The sequence below is a fragment of the Penicillium crustosum genome (assembly GCF_028827405.1).
Source record: "Penicillium crustosum strain IBT 35664 chromosome Unknown utg000002l_segment0_segment0, whole genome shotgun sequence".
NCBI lineage: Eukaryota > Fungi > Ascomycota > Eurotiomycetes > Eurotiales > Aspergillaceae > Penicillium > Penicillium crustosum.
This window is the reverse complement of record NW_026623123.1, coordinates 914,431-929,249: the sequence shown is the minus strand read 5'-3', so window position 1 is coordinate 929,249 and position 14,819 is coordinate 914,431. Positions and strand designations below refer to the sequence as shown.

At 48.9% G+C, this 14,819-nt stretch overlaps 7 protein-coding genes across 7 annotated transcripts; 5 read left to right on the top strand and 2 right to left on the bottom strand.

Moving 5' to 3' along the window:
• Positions 1-89: 89 nt before the first annotated feature.
• On the top strand, positions 90-1,545 carry N7487_003858 (Zn(II)2Cys6 transcription factor domain-containing protein; the record flags this gene model as incomplete). The annotated part of the gene is made up of 3 exons (XM_056871605.1): positions 90-158; positions 205-995; positions 1,071-1,545. The coding sequence occupies 3 exons, from the start codon at positions 90-92 to the stop codon at positions 1,543-1,545; spliced, it is 1,335 nt and encodes a 444-aa protein (XP_056729325.1).
• Positions 1,546-1,779: 234 nt separating this feature from the next.
• On the bottom strand, positions 1,780-3,276 carry N7487_003857 (Hsp20/alpha crystallin family protein; the record flags this gene model as incomplete). The annotated part of the gene is made up of 1 exon (XM_056871604.1): positions 1,780-3,276. The coding sequence occupies one exon, from the start codon at positions 3,274-3,276 to the stop codon at positions 1,780-1,782; it is 1,497 nt and encodes a 498-aa protein (XP_056729324.1).
• A 1,410-nt stretch (positions 3,277-4,686) lies between these two features.
• N7487_003856 (putative pyridine nucleotide-disulfide oxidoreductase) lies at positions 4,687-6,403 on the top strand (the record flags this gene model as incomplete). The annotated part of the gene is made up of 2 exons (XM_056871603.1): positions 4,687-4,720; positions 4,782-6,403. The coding sequence occupies 2 exons, from the start codon at positions 4,687-4,689 to the stop codon at positions 6,401-6,403; spliced, it is 1,656 nt and encodes a 551-aa protein (XP_056729323.1).
• A 724-nt stretch (positions 6,404-7,127) lies between these two features.
• Positions 7,128-7,902, bottom strand: N7487_003855 (C40 family peptidase; the record flags this gene model as incomplete). Its single annotated transcript, XM_056871602.1, has 2 exons — positions 7,128-7,137; positions 7,190-7,902. 2 exons carry the CDS (start codon positions 7,900-7,902, stop codon positions 7,128-7,130), a joined length of 723 nt encoding a protein of 240 aa, XP_056729322.1.
• Positions 7,903-9,782: 1,880 nt separating this feature from the next.
• N7487_003854 (uncharacterized protein) lies at positions 9,783-10,256 on the top strand (the record flags this gene model as incomplete). Its single annotated transcript, XM_056871601.1, has 1 exon — positions 9,783-10,256. The coding sequence occupies one exon, from the start codon at positions 9,783-9,785 to the stop codon at positions 10,254-10,256; it is 474 nt and encodes a 157-aa protein (XP_056729321.1).
• A 675-nt stretch (positions 10,257-10,931) lies between these two features.
• On the top strand, positions 10,932-12,201 carry N7487_003853 (uncharacterized protein; the record flags this gene model as incomplete). The annotated part of the gene is made up of 2 exons (XM_056871600.1): positions 10,932-11,090; positions 11,170-12,201. The coding sequence occupies 2 exons, from the start codon at positions 10,932-10,934 to the stop codon at positions 12,199-12,201; spliced, it is 1,191 nt and encodes a 396-aa protein (XP_056729320.1).
• A 1,021-nt stretch (positions 12,202-13,222) lies between these two features.
• On the top strand, positions 13,223-14,586 carry N7487_003852 (uncharacterized protein; the record flags this gene model as incomplete). Its single annotated transcript, XM_056871599.1, has 5 exons — positions 13,223-13,341; positions 13,625-13,772; positions 13,823-14,281; positions 14,337-14,474; positions 14,539-14,586. 5 exons carry the CDS (start codon positions 13,223-13,225, stop codon positions 14,584-14,586), a joined length of 912 nt encoding a protein of 303 aa, XP_056729319.1.
• Positions 14,587-14,819: the final 233 nt, after the last annotated feature.

Below are 14,819 nucleotides of genomic sequence, written 5' to 3'. Positions count from 1 at the left end.
CCGTATTCGTTTCTCCGTATCCCCGTATCCGCACTCGAATTCGAATTGATCTCACTCCATCACTTTGATCTCACTATACATCTTTGATAATGGGTCCAAGGAGATCACATCGCAAGTCGCGCAATGGGTGTCCACAATGTAAATCACGGAGACTAAAGGTTAGGCGAATGCCCCCTAGCTTGAACTTACTCTAACCCAGCACAGTGCGATGAACAATATCCCTGTACCAACTGTGTCAAACATGCCATTCAATGCTCCTATGTTGAACGTGGCGTACCGACCCCGGCTGAGAGTCCCGCTACCCAGTCAGGGTCATTGATGCCGTCTTATGTGCCTTCGCCATTGAGCGCAGAGTCATATCCGGCAACTCCCGCCGGGGACCCGGGGACTCTGGGCTACGAGCAGCCTAAATCAGAGAGGAGATCTGATCTACTGCAATTTCTGTCCGACTCACCGACTGAAATCCCGGCTTTGAACACGGATGACTGGGCATCAGATCTTGAACTCATGCACCATTACTGCACCGTGACATGTAACACTCTGACAATCCGCGAAGACTCACGGCATGTCTGGCGCACTGTTCTTCCAACGGAGGGATATTCCAATAAATATTTGATGCACGGAATACTGGCTTTGGCTGCTTTGCACCGCTCCTGTCTCTTTCCAACTCAGAAAGAAAAAAGCCTCAAGGCAGCTGCCTACCACCAGGCAGCTGGGCTGAAAGAATTCCGGGAGCTCATTTCTTCCCCAATTGACCCTAGCAACTGGCAGCCCGTTTTCTGCTTTTCTTCTATGGTCATGGTATACATCTGTGCCTCGCCGATCCGACTGGGGGAGGATTGCTGGCCTGCTCCGATATCGAATATGGTGGAGCTCTTTTCCGTCGTCAAGGGATTGCAGACTATCATGGGGCCATGGCTACGCTCTCTTCGAAGAACCCAGCTCGCCCCGCTTGTTAACTGTATATGGCTTGAAGATGAAATGCTTATTCCAAGGTGAGTTTGGAGTTCTTGTAATCCCACATTGGAGGCATGGTAATTGCTGAACCGAGCTAACTAACACCGTTTCAGCCCAGCGACTTTGCAGCAATCTCTTCTTCCTCCTGACATCGAGGCTCGGATATCACAACTCAATCGGTTTATTGATGATTATCCATTCCCTCACATACAACCTCAGTCCCACCAGAACTTGAGCCCCCCGGGTGAGTTACCACACCCTTCCGATTACCGAGAAGACTACAAGCACGCAATGAAGTATTTTGAGATATCAGCTCGTCAGATAGAGCTTGCAGGGCCCCATGTAGAGGTTGGCATGGTCCTGATGTGGGCATACTCACTTTCCAAACAATTCCATGCTGATCTGGAAGCATTCCATCCTGCAGCACTGGTCCTGCTGGGCCACTGGTGTGTTCTGCTGCGTATTGTTGACGATACCTGGTTCATCAAAGGCACTTCACTTCAATTACTAGAGGATATTGAGAACAAGATCAACCCCGACTTTAAAGAGTGGCTGGTATGGCCAAGAAGATGGGTCTTTGGCAAATGATCCCGATATACCCCGTTTAGTTTAGTGATTATCACGACATACTTATAGATATTCGTCATGGGACTTTCGTTTACAAGTCTATACAGAATGATTAATTGGTACATATTCCACCCGATTTCGAGCGGCGATTCATTATTTTATGGCAAACAATTTCAAATATGAAACGACAAACAAAAACAAAATTGCATAACACAAACTCCAAATCATCCAAAATCACAGAAATTCGACCTGTGCTCACTGCACATGAACCTGGACATACTCTCTCGTCTCACCATCTTCAACATCGCTTGCTTCAGACTCCACCGGAGTGAGAGTCCTCTCATCCACGACCATAGCATCCTTCTCATTATCCAAATCGCCATCCTCCACAATAACCTTCTTCTTCCCAACCTCAGGATCCTGAACAATCTTCGGCAAAGTAACATTCAAAACACCATCCTCCAGCTTCGCCGAGATTCCATCAACAACAACGAAGGCCGGTGCAACACGAGTCCCCAAACGGACCTCACGCTCAAAGACACCAACGTGCTGACCCCGCTCTTCCATAACAAGAGCCTGGTGCATATCCTCATTGACACCGGGACGGTAAACAACACCCGCCAGATGCAGAACAGACTCATCAGCATCATAGTCAATACTGAGATCGCTCTTCTTAGCTCCGGGAAGTGAGACATGCACAATGTAATTGGCGGGGGTGTCAAAGACGTCAACGGAGGGCGTGAAGTCAACACCCTCTGCGGTAGGCCCGTTCATGGGAAACCCAAGTCCTGCACCGAGCTGGCGTAGGAAGTCGAACGGACCGCCGAAAGGAGGACCGCCGTGTTGTCTGCCGCGGCCACCGGGGCCTCCATTGTGATGGTTGCCATGTCCGCGGGGCCCAAAACCGAAGGGACCGGCGTTGGGGTGGTGGTGGTGGCCCGGGAAACCGTATGGACCAGGGTGGGGACCATGTCCGTGTCCATATCCATGTCTGCCCCTTCCGTCGCGCCCAGGACCCCCGAATGCGCCGGCACCGTGGTGGTGGTCATGGACGTAGCCGTGGAAGTCGTAAGGCCCAGGAGGAGGTCCATGACCGTGTTTTCCCTTGCCACCCTTGCCGCGGTAGGGACCTGGTCCATGGTGACCAGGACCTCCATGGCCCTTATTTTTGCACTTTCCGCCGTGGCCGTGGCGGCGGTGGTTGTTGTCAGGAGAATCAGAGTCAGATACCGAGGTTTCGATGTTCTCTTTAGAGGCGGAGGAAATGGCGTTGGCCTCGGAGAGCTCACCGACTGCTTGGGGTGCTTCGGAGTCCTGTGGGAATTCCTTAGAGGTGTTGTGGTAACCGTGGTGACCATAGGGCCCGGCGTGAGGGCCATGTCCATGCTTTCCCTTGCCACCTTTGCCATGGAATGGGCCTGGACCATGGTGGCCGGGGCCTCCACGACCCCTACCCTTGCCCTTACCATGTCCGCAGTGGTCGCAGCGATGCTGGTGTGTGTCTGGGGAGTCGGAGTCCGATGCTGACGTTTCGTCTTTCTCCATATTGTCATTAGCCTCAGTGGTTTCACCTGCTTGAGCACCTCGGGTGGTGTTGCCGCTCTGCTGGGGGTTATCCCATCCACGACGTCCACTATGTCCGTGGTGTCCGCGGTGGCCGTGAGGAGCAAAGAAAGGATGGTCCTCTAGATTGTCGTTGACGAAGTCCCAAAACGGATTGGGAGGCTGGTTGAGTTGGTAGATGGAAGCCATCTTGAGCTGATAGATTGATGTAAAATATGTAACTTGCGAGAGAAAATGATATGTTGGAAGATATCAAAAGTAGAGAAGAAAAGCGAAGAAAAGTGAAAGACACTTGATCTGGTACTCAAGAGATGCACAGAAGCAAAATGTTGCTCTTTACATACAACTAGTTATACACCCAGGCAGCTGTGTTAATCGTCATTCTGGAGGTATACGTACGACAGCTCTGCCTAACCATGTCATCTTCGCCCCAATTCGCCATCAGGGCTCGGAGCCGAGAATTGGTCCCAATATAGCAATATATCGGTGATAAGCATACATTACAAAATGATCTCTGAACCTTCGAGAAACCTAAAACTCGGAGCGGCGAATAAAGATACATCGATGAGGCTGAAGGTATACAGCGGAGAAAAAGAGATCATCCCGATTAGGCAATCTACCCCTAAATCCGACGTTCTGACTCAGACTACGGCTGCGCCACTCGGGGTACGTGTGTGCGCCACATAACGCCACATATGGGTGTGGAGATGTTTCTTACCGCCATATACACCGCCTATTAAATGAAGGCAAAATATCGAGAGGTGATTATTTGTCGAATGGACGGACAAGTTTGCTGAATCTCATGTAATTTGCTTGAACACTATTGAGACGTGTTACAACCAGGACAAATTTGGATTCGGGCGTCTTCATGCAGTTCTTCATGCAGTGCTAAGGAAGCCGGCCTCTCAAGTCGAACACAAGTGCATCCGTTCGACCGTGGAAGAGAACGCGAGAAAACAATCCGGGACCTGATTGCTTGTTATCTTGAAATCCAAATCAGCATCAAAGCTTCAAGCCGCTAAAACCTCGGAGATCCTTGAGATAACCTTGAAATCCATGTTGCATTGTATGATCCATGTGATTTTGCCAAGCCCTAGCGCAACCCCATCGTATGACGCTCCCCTTGAACTCATAATATCTTCGTTTTCTCCCCTCTTCTTCACAAGTTACCCTCAAACTCATTTACAGCTGATAAGAATCTGCCAAAAATATTCAGTGCCATGTGAACAGCATGTGCCTGAACCTCCCGATCGTCTCCGACGGCACGTGCAGTTCCTTCTCACCGACTGCTCCGAAGGGTTCCGGGTGTCCACGAGCTTGATAGATGGAGCAGTAACAGCTCTCAGTTCCCAACACATTCACGGGAGCACGAAGATCCGGACGAATATGGGTCATACCAAGTGGGCCAGGCCCAAGATCCGCCCCGGGTATCTCCTTTCCTTGCCCTGCCGACAGTGAAGTCATCGATGTGTCAGCGGAAGAGTAAACCTTATGAGCACCAATGTCGCATTTAGATAGGAGTTTTTGGTGCTAGAATGGGATCATTTTTGAACAGACCATCTTCGATTTACTGACAGACTGAGTTAGTCCTGCATTATCATGCAAACCCGGCCATTGAGCGCGATGCTCCCACGTATACGGAATCCGTTCCCTTCCGTTGCCCGCCCTGCCAATTTTACATACATATCTTCTAGCATTGCCCCGGCACTTCATACATCAGGCCAGAGATGCCTCGCAACACAAGTTGAAAAGCCCCCCCGCTGCTCAGGAGCATGAAAATAAAAAAGAACGAGTCGTCATTCTTGGATCCGGCTGGGGTGGATACACTCTCTCGCGGAGGCTTTCCCCAAAGACCTATGCACCTCTCATAATCTCACCACGCTCATACTTCGTCTTTACTCCGCTCCTCACCAATACGGCCAGCGGGTCCCTTGATTTCTCGAACATCGTCGAACCCGTGCGCGACCCGCGCGCCAATGTCGACTTCATCCAAGGAGCTGCTCGCGCAGTTGACCTGAAAAAGAAGACCGTTATATGCGAAGCAACAGTCGTCAAAAGTGGCGTCACCGAGTCACCCCGCACGACCGAAGAGCGGCGAGGAACCGAGGAAGGCCCGGAGGCCACAAATAAGGAGCCGATGCAGGCGCATCTCCAATGGGAACAGGGGGAAATATTCGAAGTACCCTATGACAAGCTGGTCATTGCGGTAGGCGCTGTCAGCCGCACGTTCGGAACACCGGGGGTGCGGGAGAATGCAATGTTCTTCAAGGATATCGGGGACGCTAAAAGGGTCAAGCGGCGTGTGCGGGAATGTTTCGAGCTGGCCGTCCTGCCCTTCACTACGCCAGAGATGCGAAAGTGGCTGCTGAACTTTGCTATTGTCGGCGCAGGTCCAACCGGAATCGAACTTGCGGCGTCGCTGCGCGATTTCATCTACTCCGATATGATGGCGTTATACCCGAGTCTTAATGAAATCCCGAAGATCACTTTGTACGATGTTGCGCCCAAGGTGCTTTCGATGTTCGATGAGTCGCTTTCTCGATATGCAATGGAGACTATGGAGCGTGAGGGTGTCGATATCAAGACCTCCCACCATGTCAAAAGTTTGCGTTGGGGCCCGCCTGGTGCACCTCCGCCATACAATATGGATCCTAAGCGCTGTCTGACTCTTACAACCGAAGAGGACGGTGAATTGGGTGTTGGAATGTGTGTTTGGGTAACGGGTAATGCCATGCCCAAGTTCATCACCGAATCGCTTGATTCAATCGACGCATTCCCCACGGACTCAGTCCATAGCATGGAGGCCTCACCAGAAGCACCCGAAAACCCCGAAAACGCATCGTGGAAATTCAAGAAAGCTCCCAAGAAAGGTCCCCTTGTCGTCGACGGACATCTACGGGTGCAGCTGCAAAGTGAAACAGGCCAGACGGCCGTTCTCCGGGATGTGTTTGCGTTGGGTGATAATGCCATGCCGGAGACGGGTGCCCCTCCTGCAACGGCACAGGCCACCAACCAAGAATCAAAGTGGCTAGCTGATCGCTTGAACAAAGGTGACCTGGATCGGACTCCGCCTTTCTCTTTCCGCGACCTGGGCACGATGGCGTACATCGGCGACGAACGGGCATTGATGCAAATACCCCATAATGGTGACCGTGGCTCGAAGAGTTTCCTACCAGAAGGTATCAAGGGACGTACTGCATCGCTCATCTGGAAGATGGCGTACATCAGTATGTCTATCAGCTGGCGCAATAAATTGCGTGTGGCTTTCCGGTGGACATTGAACAAGTTCTTTGGTCGGGATGTCTCCCGGTTTTGAAGACAATGTAGACAGGCCATATGTCAATGTTACCTAGGCAGATCCACATGAAATTCAGGAAATTAAACCCAAGTCTAGCTCATTCATAGACTGGGTGACTACCTAGGTGACTAGCTGTAAAATGAAAGAGGATGTGATTAGACACCCCTAATGTATTCCGTGGGACTTGTCAAGTGACTATGATACCCAAATGCTTAGCCACTTGTCAAAGAACGCACACGAGAAAGCCCGGTCTGATTTGGATGCTGAGCTGCATGGGCCTCAACAATGTTGATGTCTCATGCATAAGCACCCGGGTTGCTACGGAACCCTCCCCCTATGCTGTCTCATGGGGGCTACGGTGAGATGGTGGTCGCGAGGTCGAGAGGGTTGGGGAGAGAAGAGAAGAGGAAGAGGAAGAAAGGTGGGAGGGGGCCTTTTATATGGTCACATCCCAGATACCTTCCTCAAGTGGAACTCTCCATCGCACCTTCCCTGTGAGAAATGTCACATGCCCACCTTCCCACCTTCCCAACCCATACCTTTCCCATTGTTCTTTCCTTTGAATTGTTACCTCTATAGCTGCAGTATAGATTTGGTTACTCTGGATAAAAGAACATAGAAGGTTACTTCAATTTCCTACATATATCTAGAGTACCACATAGAAGATCCTCATGAATATCCCAGTATCCGTCTCTCAATGGTAAATTTCAAAGGAAGCTTGGCCCAACCGCCCTTATATCGCTCAAGTAAATCTATATACCGGTTAGCATGAACAGCCCAGAAACCAGAGAACGAGATACATACCTCATAACATAAGGACAGATACTCTCCCCACCATAGGAAGTCCAAATAGCCTGCTCACGAACCGGCGTACCAGTCCGAGCAGCATTAATCATCAACTTATCATTGATAAAGATACCAACATGAGCAACCTTGTTCTTGCAATCACCACTAGTAGCCCAGAACAAGAGATCACCGGCCTTAGCTTGCGCGCGAGGATACCGCTTGCCCATGCTGGAGTCATACTGGTCCTGTGCAACACGGGGAATCGTCTTCTTCAATGCCTGGCAGATAGCATACTGTGTCAGACCGGAGCAGTCAAAGCCGCCACCGGAGGGACCCTTGCAGCCACCACCACCCCAGACGTATGGGAGGCCTTTCTCCTTCTCGGCTGCAGCGATGATGGCCTTTCCAGTGCCTGTGCTGCCTCCGCTACCACCGCTGCTACCACCGCTGCTGCATTTAGCGGTCACGTAGCTGCTGCTGCCAGTTTTCACGTAGTAGTCGGCTACGTAGCAGCCGTCGGATGTCTTGTCCCATATGTTGTTGCCAGAGACTGTATCTCCAGTGGTTTGGCAGGTAATTTTGACATCTTGGGCCTTTTTGTATGACTTGACGACCGAATGGCCTGTTCCAGGACCAGAGCGGCAGTTGACGGTGGTTCCGGTGATAGGATAGGCACTGACCGCTGTTATGGCCGTCGTGAAGGACAAGGCAATGAGGGAAATGAAGTGCATGGTGAGTTGCTTGGTTGTATGTCTTTGTGATGGAGGGTTCGTTTTTCCCGTGGTTTGGAAGGGCTGAGTTGAAGAAGATGAATCCGAATAGCGATCGATGTTGAAGCCTTTATAGAAAAATCACCACAATATGCTACGGGAAGATATATGGCCCATTGTAGTGCTTTTCGTGTTTGTCGAGCTGATCGTCGTTTCGTATTTCTCTCGCAGCAAAGACGGGAGTAGTCTTCACTCGTATTCCTTCCTCTGATCCGATATGATCGCCGTTAATCTCGCATTATATACCCCAACCAGTTGAGGTCTCCAAGATTGTTGACAAAAATAACAACTTCAAGGGATCTAGGAGGCACTAACTGGAGTTTTGGTTGATCTTTTCTCGTAAGTTCGTGTTCCTGAATTTTATACTTCACTGGAAGCCACTAACAACACGAAGAACACGAGAAGTACTATTTTTAGCTGATGTAACCATAAGTTAGCCCCAAATCGAATAGCCATATTTTAGCTTAAATTCTATGTAGCTTGATGTTCGCCATGACACTCCCCGCATCTTGAATGCTCATTGGGCAATGTGTGTACTAAATGTTACGTGCCAAAACTGATGCGATTGGGTTGATTTTGGGCCTACCAACAGAATGTGTCGCTCTAAGTTTCAAAAATTATTGACAAAGGTATCAAATAAAGATTCAGTTTGTGGTGATATGTTCGACTCGAGGATTGCTTAAAGGCATGTGCGGTTCGAATTCATAGTTATTAAGGTTGGTTGAAAGGGGACTTGGATTGAAGACCTGGACAATATGGGATTAAAGTGAACATGACACGGAAATGTTCAGAAGACATCTTTCTGTGTAGGCAGGGGGAAATAATAATTCCTGCATAGATACTATTGGTGATTTAGGGCGAAGAATGTTGTCGGGCCAGTCGTACTGGAGAAACACCTACTCCTTTCACTATTATTTAACAAAAAAATGAATCAATCAATCAGTTCATTATTATCTCGACTACCTTATAGCTTAGCAAACACACTGGACGGTAAAGCTAGCCCACATGCTTGACTCTAAGTATTCGACGCCCATGCGCCAAGCAAGACACAAAGAGAAAATCTAGGGCTTGGAAAGTTCTAACCAACTACATGCATCCACTTACAAAAACCTGTAGGAAAACGATGTATTTGGATTCACGTCTGCCCAGTGTGTTTCATGACGAGGCATGGTCTAGACTGTGGCATTTACCCACATTTTCACCCGAAGAAACTCTCTTTGAGCGACGTAACTGACAATATGCAAAACCAGTGTGGAAGTCTGTATCACTCTTCTTGGACTGTCAATCTAGTCAGAGAGGAGGTTAGCCATGGGGCCGAGCCATCTAGCGTGCCTCATATACTAATACATCTGATGGAGATTGGAATGAGTTCTTTGATGATGAAAGTGCACGCCTTTAAGTATTTGCCCAAGATGCTCTAAGCCAGTATCAATATGCCATTTACACAGATTCCCATTAGGTGAATGTGTATTTCTATTTTCCCCCGAATGGAAAATCATTACAAAGTATTTCTAGTCGAGCATGTGGTCTAAAGTGAGGGGTAGAGGATTCAAACATGATAAGACTGGACATATTCGAAATACCAACACTAATTGTCAAACGGGATTTTAAGCGCTCATACTAAACATTAATATACATACTCTATGTACTATTTCTAACTTGACTGGGCGGCTCGGTGCATTCCGTAATACCCCATTTGCTAGAAGAAAAAAGCGGGGGAAAAAGTATTAAAGACCAGAGGTTCTTATCATTAAACGTTTAGCTCCTTGACCAAGAGTCAGTCACATTGGTTTTTCAATTTGTTTCCATCTTCATCATTATCTACAACTTACTGCGTCAATATGTCAACCTCCCAAATCTACCCAGTCTACAAAGTCAAATTGAAGCTATCAATCCAAGACCCAGACATGCCATCGCCTCGATACCACACTATCCTCTTCGTTCAAACAAATGCACAAGGTCCAGGTAGCGGCATCAAGCACCATGTCACCGGCGACATTGTCACAGGCATGCACTACGAGCCAGCAAAATACGACGACCCCGAGATAGACGAGAACTTCTTCTCAAAAGAACTCATTGGGCATACTAGAGCTCTCAATTATCCCAAGAACTGGAATGATATTCTCAAGTCTATCCGTGCCCCATCCAAACAGAAGGCTTTCAACAAAGTGACGATGAAGACGGAACCCGTCAAAAGTTGGGATCCAATGACGTTTTATGAGCCTGGGGAGCCTCGTCGGGCGTTGATTAAATGTACCGAGTGGATTGAGGACCAGGCTATTCCGATTTTGATCAGTATGGGCTTGATTCAGTAGAGGCATGAGCGTATAGTTGGTGTTTGATGTTAAAGAGGTTATTCTTGACGCCGCTGTTTCAAAGAAGGATACATCTTCCATCCGGTCTTTCTGGTTTTGATATAATCCATTATTCCTTTCAGCCATAACTTTAGCGTCGAGAATTACATTTTTCTAACCTTTTTTTCGCTCCCAAGTAATCTATATACAATGGGTGCACGCTATACGTGCAGTCCCGCTAGATGGCTGGCAATTCGAATCAAAGTATAAGTGACCTTTGAAATGATATACAATATTGACCCTTGTGAAAATGATATCCTGACTTGTGTGACTTGACCAACAAGGTATTAGATGGTGCTTGATCGACATCAAAGAAATTGACCTCGGGACTTACCTAGAGAGTCATCAACCCTGGTTAACTCCCGCTGTGGGCCCCTCTAGTGCGGCTCTAGTCGCTCGAGTACCTCAATGTAAAGACCGGGCATTTGCACTTGACGGAAAGTATCAATTTCTAGAAAGAACTTTGGAAATAAAGACGCAAGTAAACTGCTATGTACCGAAGGCGTACCCGGTGGGACGGCACATCTCAACGGAAAATGTTACCGGTACTACCTAAAGCCCCGAAGATATTTAATCGATCCTCTTTTGCATAGTGTATTACATCAATACCCAAAATTCCCTCAGTCTACACCCAGCATGAACCCCGTCGCAATCCTCGAGCAAATTGCCTTCACAGGAAAGGCATTTAAAGAACATGAACCCGGTTCGCGAGAAGCGCTCATCGCGCAAAGCCGAGCACTCGTGGCCGCACTCGAAATTCCAAGCGAATTCATCCAGAGAACTTTCTGGGCAGAGGTAAGAAGACCAGTTCCAGATACAAACCTTTCCCAATAATGTAACAACCAAATTCACACTATCACCACTTCTGCCACAGCCCGCACAATCCGCCATAATCCGGCTCGCCGTAGACGTGCGCCTATTCCAACACCTTCAAGAAGCTGCCCCAAAAGGTCTCAACCCGAAATCTCTATCCAAAAGAACAGGCGTCGACGTCGGACTCCTGACCCGTCTAGCACGGCACTTGGTCGCGATGAACGTGCTCGCCTTCCACTCGGGTGCATTCCACGGTACAACACTAAGCAACGGCCTCGTCGAGGAACGGTATCAGCACAGCATTATATTCTGTTATGAAGCCGCGCGCCCACCGTTCAACGGGTTCCCAGAATACTTCAAGAAAAACGGATACAGGTCCCCGACCCTGGGCGGCATAGAAGGACCCTTTCAAGCGGCGCATAGAACAGACCTACCATTCTTCGACTGGGTCGCTGCTACGCCGCCGCATCTGCGGCAATTTAATTCGTTTATGAGTGCTTACCGTGCTGGAAAGGCGAGTTGGTTTGAGGAGGGGTTTTACCCCGTTTCGCATAGGTTGATTTGCGGGTTCGAGGCGGGGATTGGTGATACTTTGCTGGTTGATGTTGGTGGTGGACGGGGTCATGATGTTGCTGCTTTTGTGGCGATGTATGGAAATCTGCCTGGGAAAGTTGTGCTCCAGGATCGTGAGCCTGTTATTGCGAGTGTTTTGGAATGTGCTGAAGGGAGGGCATTTGAAGTGCAGGCTTATGATTTCTTTACGCCGCAGTCTGTGAAGGGGGCAAGGGCTTATTCTTTGCATTCTATTTTGCATGATTGGTGTGATGAGGATTGTGTGCAGATTCTGAAGAATCTGGTGCCTGCTTTGGTCAGAGGGTATTCGCGGGTTCTCTTTAATGAGATCGTAGTTACTGAGGAGATGCCAACGCTGGCGGCGACGAGTATGGATATGATGATGTTGGGACTTTTTTCAGTGAGGGAGAGGACGGAGGTGGAATGGAAGGGGGTTTTGAAGAGAGTTGGGTTGAGGGTTGTTAGGATTTATACTTATCCTGGCGTTGCGGAGAGTCTGATTGAGGCTGAGTTGGCATAATTGACCTTTTATTTGCTTTTTGAAGTCCTTGGGTGCAGCGAATATATGCATGGATATGGGGCTTATGCGAGATAAGTTTTGAAGATACTAACCTGCAAAATGGAAGATTCAAGGCTTTTGATTTCTTTGGAGATGGCTCATTTTATCTCCAAGCTCTCCGTAAGCTCGTCATGTCTGACAAGGATGTACTCTTCCAGGTGTGTAAATTGGTGTCAATGCTGCCATCCCCCAACAATTCAAACCATCACCTACTGTCTTTTCTGGCTTGATAGAGGAGATTATCTGTCTGGTAGATGGTGCGCGTCGAGAGTATAATTGTGACACGGTGGATGGTAATAAGGTGGGAAATTCCCGGGAGGGAAGCTCGTGGCGAACTCCTGGGAAGGAAGGTCGAAGCGCGGTCGTATGTATGCTCTGCCTGGGGAATCAATTCAGAACGTGGGGATGATCTCTGATTACATGTTGAAGAGCCCCCAAGCACCAGCCGCCAGTATATTAGACGCGATCCGATTGAACAGTTAAAGCAAAGAGCCATGTAGTAGAAATTCCATACTGATCAAGAGTTAAGACTTTGGAATCATTCCAAGATTGGCTTAGCCGTGCTAAGACCCACCGATACTTGATACGGTTAGGCTCTATGTGATCCCCTTCGAACACCACTTCCCGTAAGATCATCTTCTTCCTATAGGGAGACAAAGGAGCAAACAGAGCTGGTACTATGGGACCATTTCCTTCAGGATGTTGGACTTGCAAGCTCAGGCATCGCAAATGTGATTTCCGAACGCCCACCTGTGGGGAGTGTAGGGATCGAAGTATTCCATGTTACGGGTACGGCCCTAAGCCCTCGTGGATGGATGGCGCGACCGCTGAGAGACAAGAGCTTACGCGCATCAAGAATGCCGTGAAGCAAAATTTCCGAAAAGTCCGAAAGTCCCAGAATCATGTTCGGCAAGTTAGGAGGGAGAGATCACGTATTATTAGATCAACTTCTCCCCAGATGCCCGTCGAGAGCCTATTGACAATGCCAACCCCAGCTGTTCCTGAGCGTCCGTCTCCTTCACATCCGCGACTTCTTCCAAAAGTTACCTGCAAGGGACTCGATCCCAGCCGCAGCGCAGATCTTGCTAGCGAGAGCCCCGGGTATGTCTGTAGCCCAGTCCAAAATGAAAGAAATACATCAACTGGCTTGCATTCACAGCATCCAGAACCCGCACATGTCTTTGGGCCGAAAGCAGCATCTCTAGTCATGCATTATCTTGATTCCGTCTTTTATTGGCAGTACCCCTATTTCCGCCCCCGTTCCCGCTTGGGAAATAGAGGCTGGCTCCTATTATTCCTTAGTAGCGGTGGCCCCCTGTATCAAGCCGCCCTAGCGCTCTCCGCGCTTCACCGGAATCAAGTTGTCTCCCAAATAGACTACCAGCGCAATCAAGAGGCATTCGAGTATCACTCCAAAGCCCTGCGGGGAGCTTTCTGAGTTTTCGCGCCGCACTGAGACAGAGACGCTCCTCGGCAACAAGTCTCAACTTGCGGAATTTGCATCCTCTAGCTTAATGCTGATAAGTTTTGAGGTAAGATATTCAGTGGTTGTAGTACTATTGTGTGTCTAACGTCTCTCTAGGTCTTTAATGGTGCGGAATATGATTGGCTCCCTCATCTGGATGCCGTGACTACCGTTCTCAGCATGCATTCCCCAGAAGCTCTGCTTGGGCCTGCCAATAGCACAGATGCCGCTAAAGCCAGTGAGGAACACGTATCAAATGACAATCAGCCCCAACCGGGCTTGGAATTTCTCATGGTCCATGCTATATGGTTCGATATCCTGTCATGCATCTCGACAGGCCGCGTGCCGCAGATTTCATACCGGCGATGGCTCGAAACATCAAAACTTGAGATGGCAGACCTAATGGGTTGTTACAACTGGGTTATGATCGCCATTGGCGACTTGGCACACCTTCAGGCGTGGAAAACAGACATGAAGGAGAAAGGAACCTTGAGTGTGCCAGATTTGGTGATGAGGAGCAAAGAGGTTGATACGCGGCTACAGAACGGTATCGACGAGCTTGAAATGTCTATTAAAGTGAGTATTGAACTGAATGTATATTTACACAAACTAACTGTGAATGTCTTCACAGGGAAATACTAAAGCACCCCGGGCTGCATGGGTCTCGCACATCTTTGCACTGGCTTCACTGGTTCTGTCAAGTACCATAGTATCAGGACCATGGGCATCACTCCCAGAAATTAAAGACAGCGTCGGCAAGGCAGTGGATGTACTTCGTGATTGGCCCCTAGCAATTTCCCTTGGAGGCCTGGTATGGCCTCTATGCGTCATAGGATGTATGGCTGATCCTGAGCACCAACCTTTCTTCCAGTCACTTCTGACCAACTTTGATACGGGATGTGGAGGGTTCGGAAATAGCCGTACAGCACTCAAGATCATGAAGGATTGTTGGATATTACAGCAGGACTATGGCAGGAACAGCACGGATCTGGCGGTCCCGATCCCGATGGGAGCTCGTGTGTTGTTGATATGATATAATTGCCACTGCCAATCGGCAAGGGAAAAAGAGTGAGAAGAAGAGGGAGAAGAGACTTGGATAGCTGGCAGTCCTGGC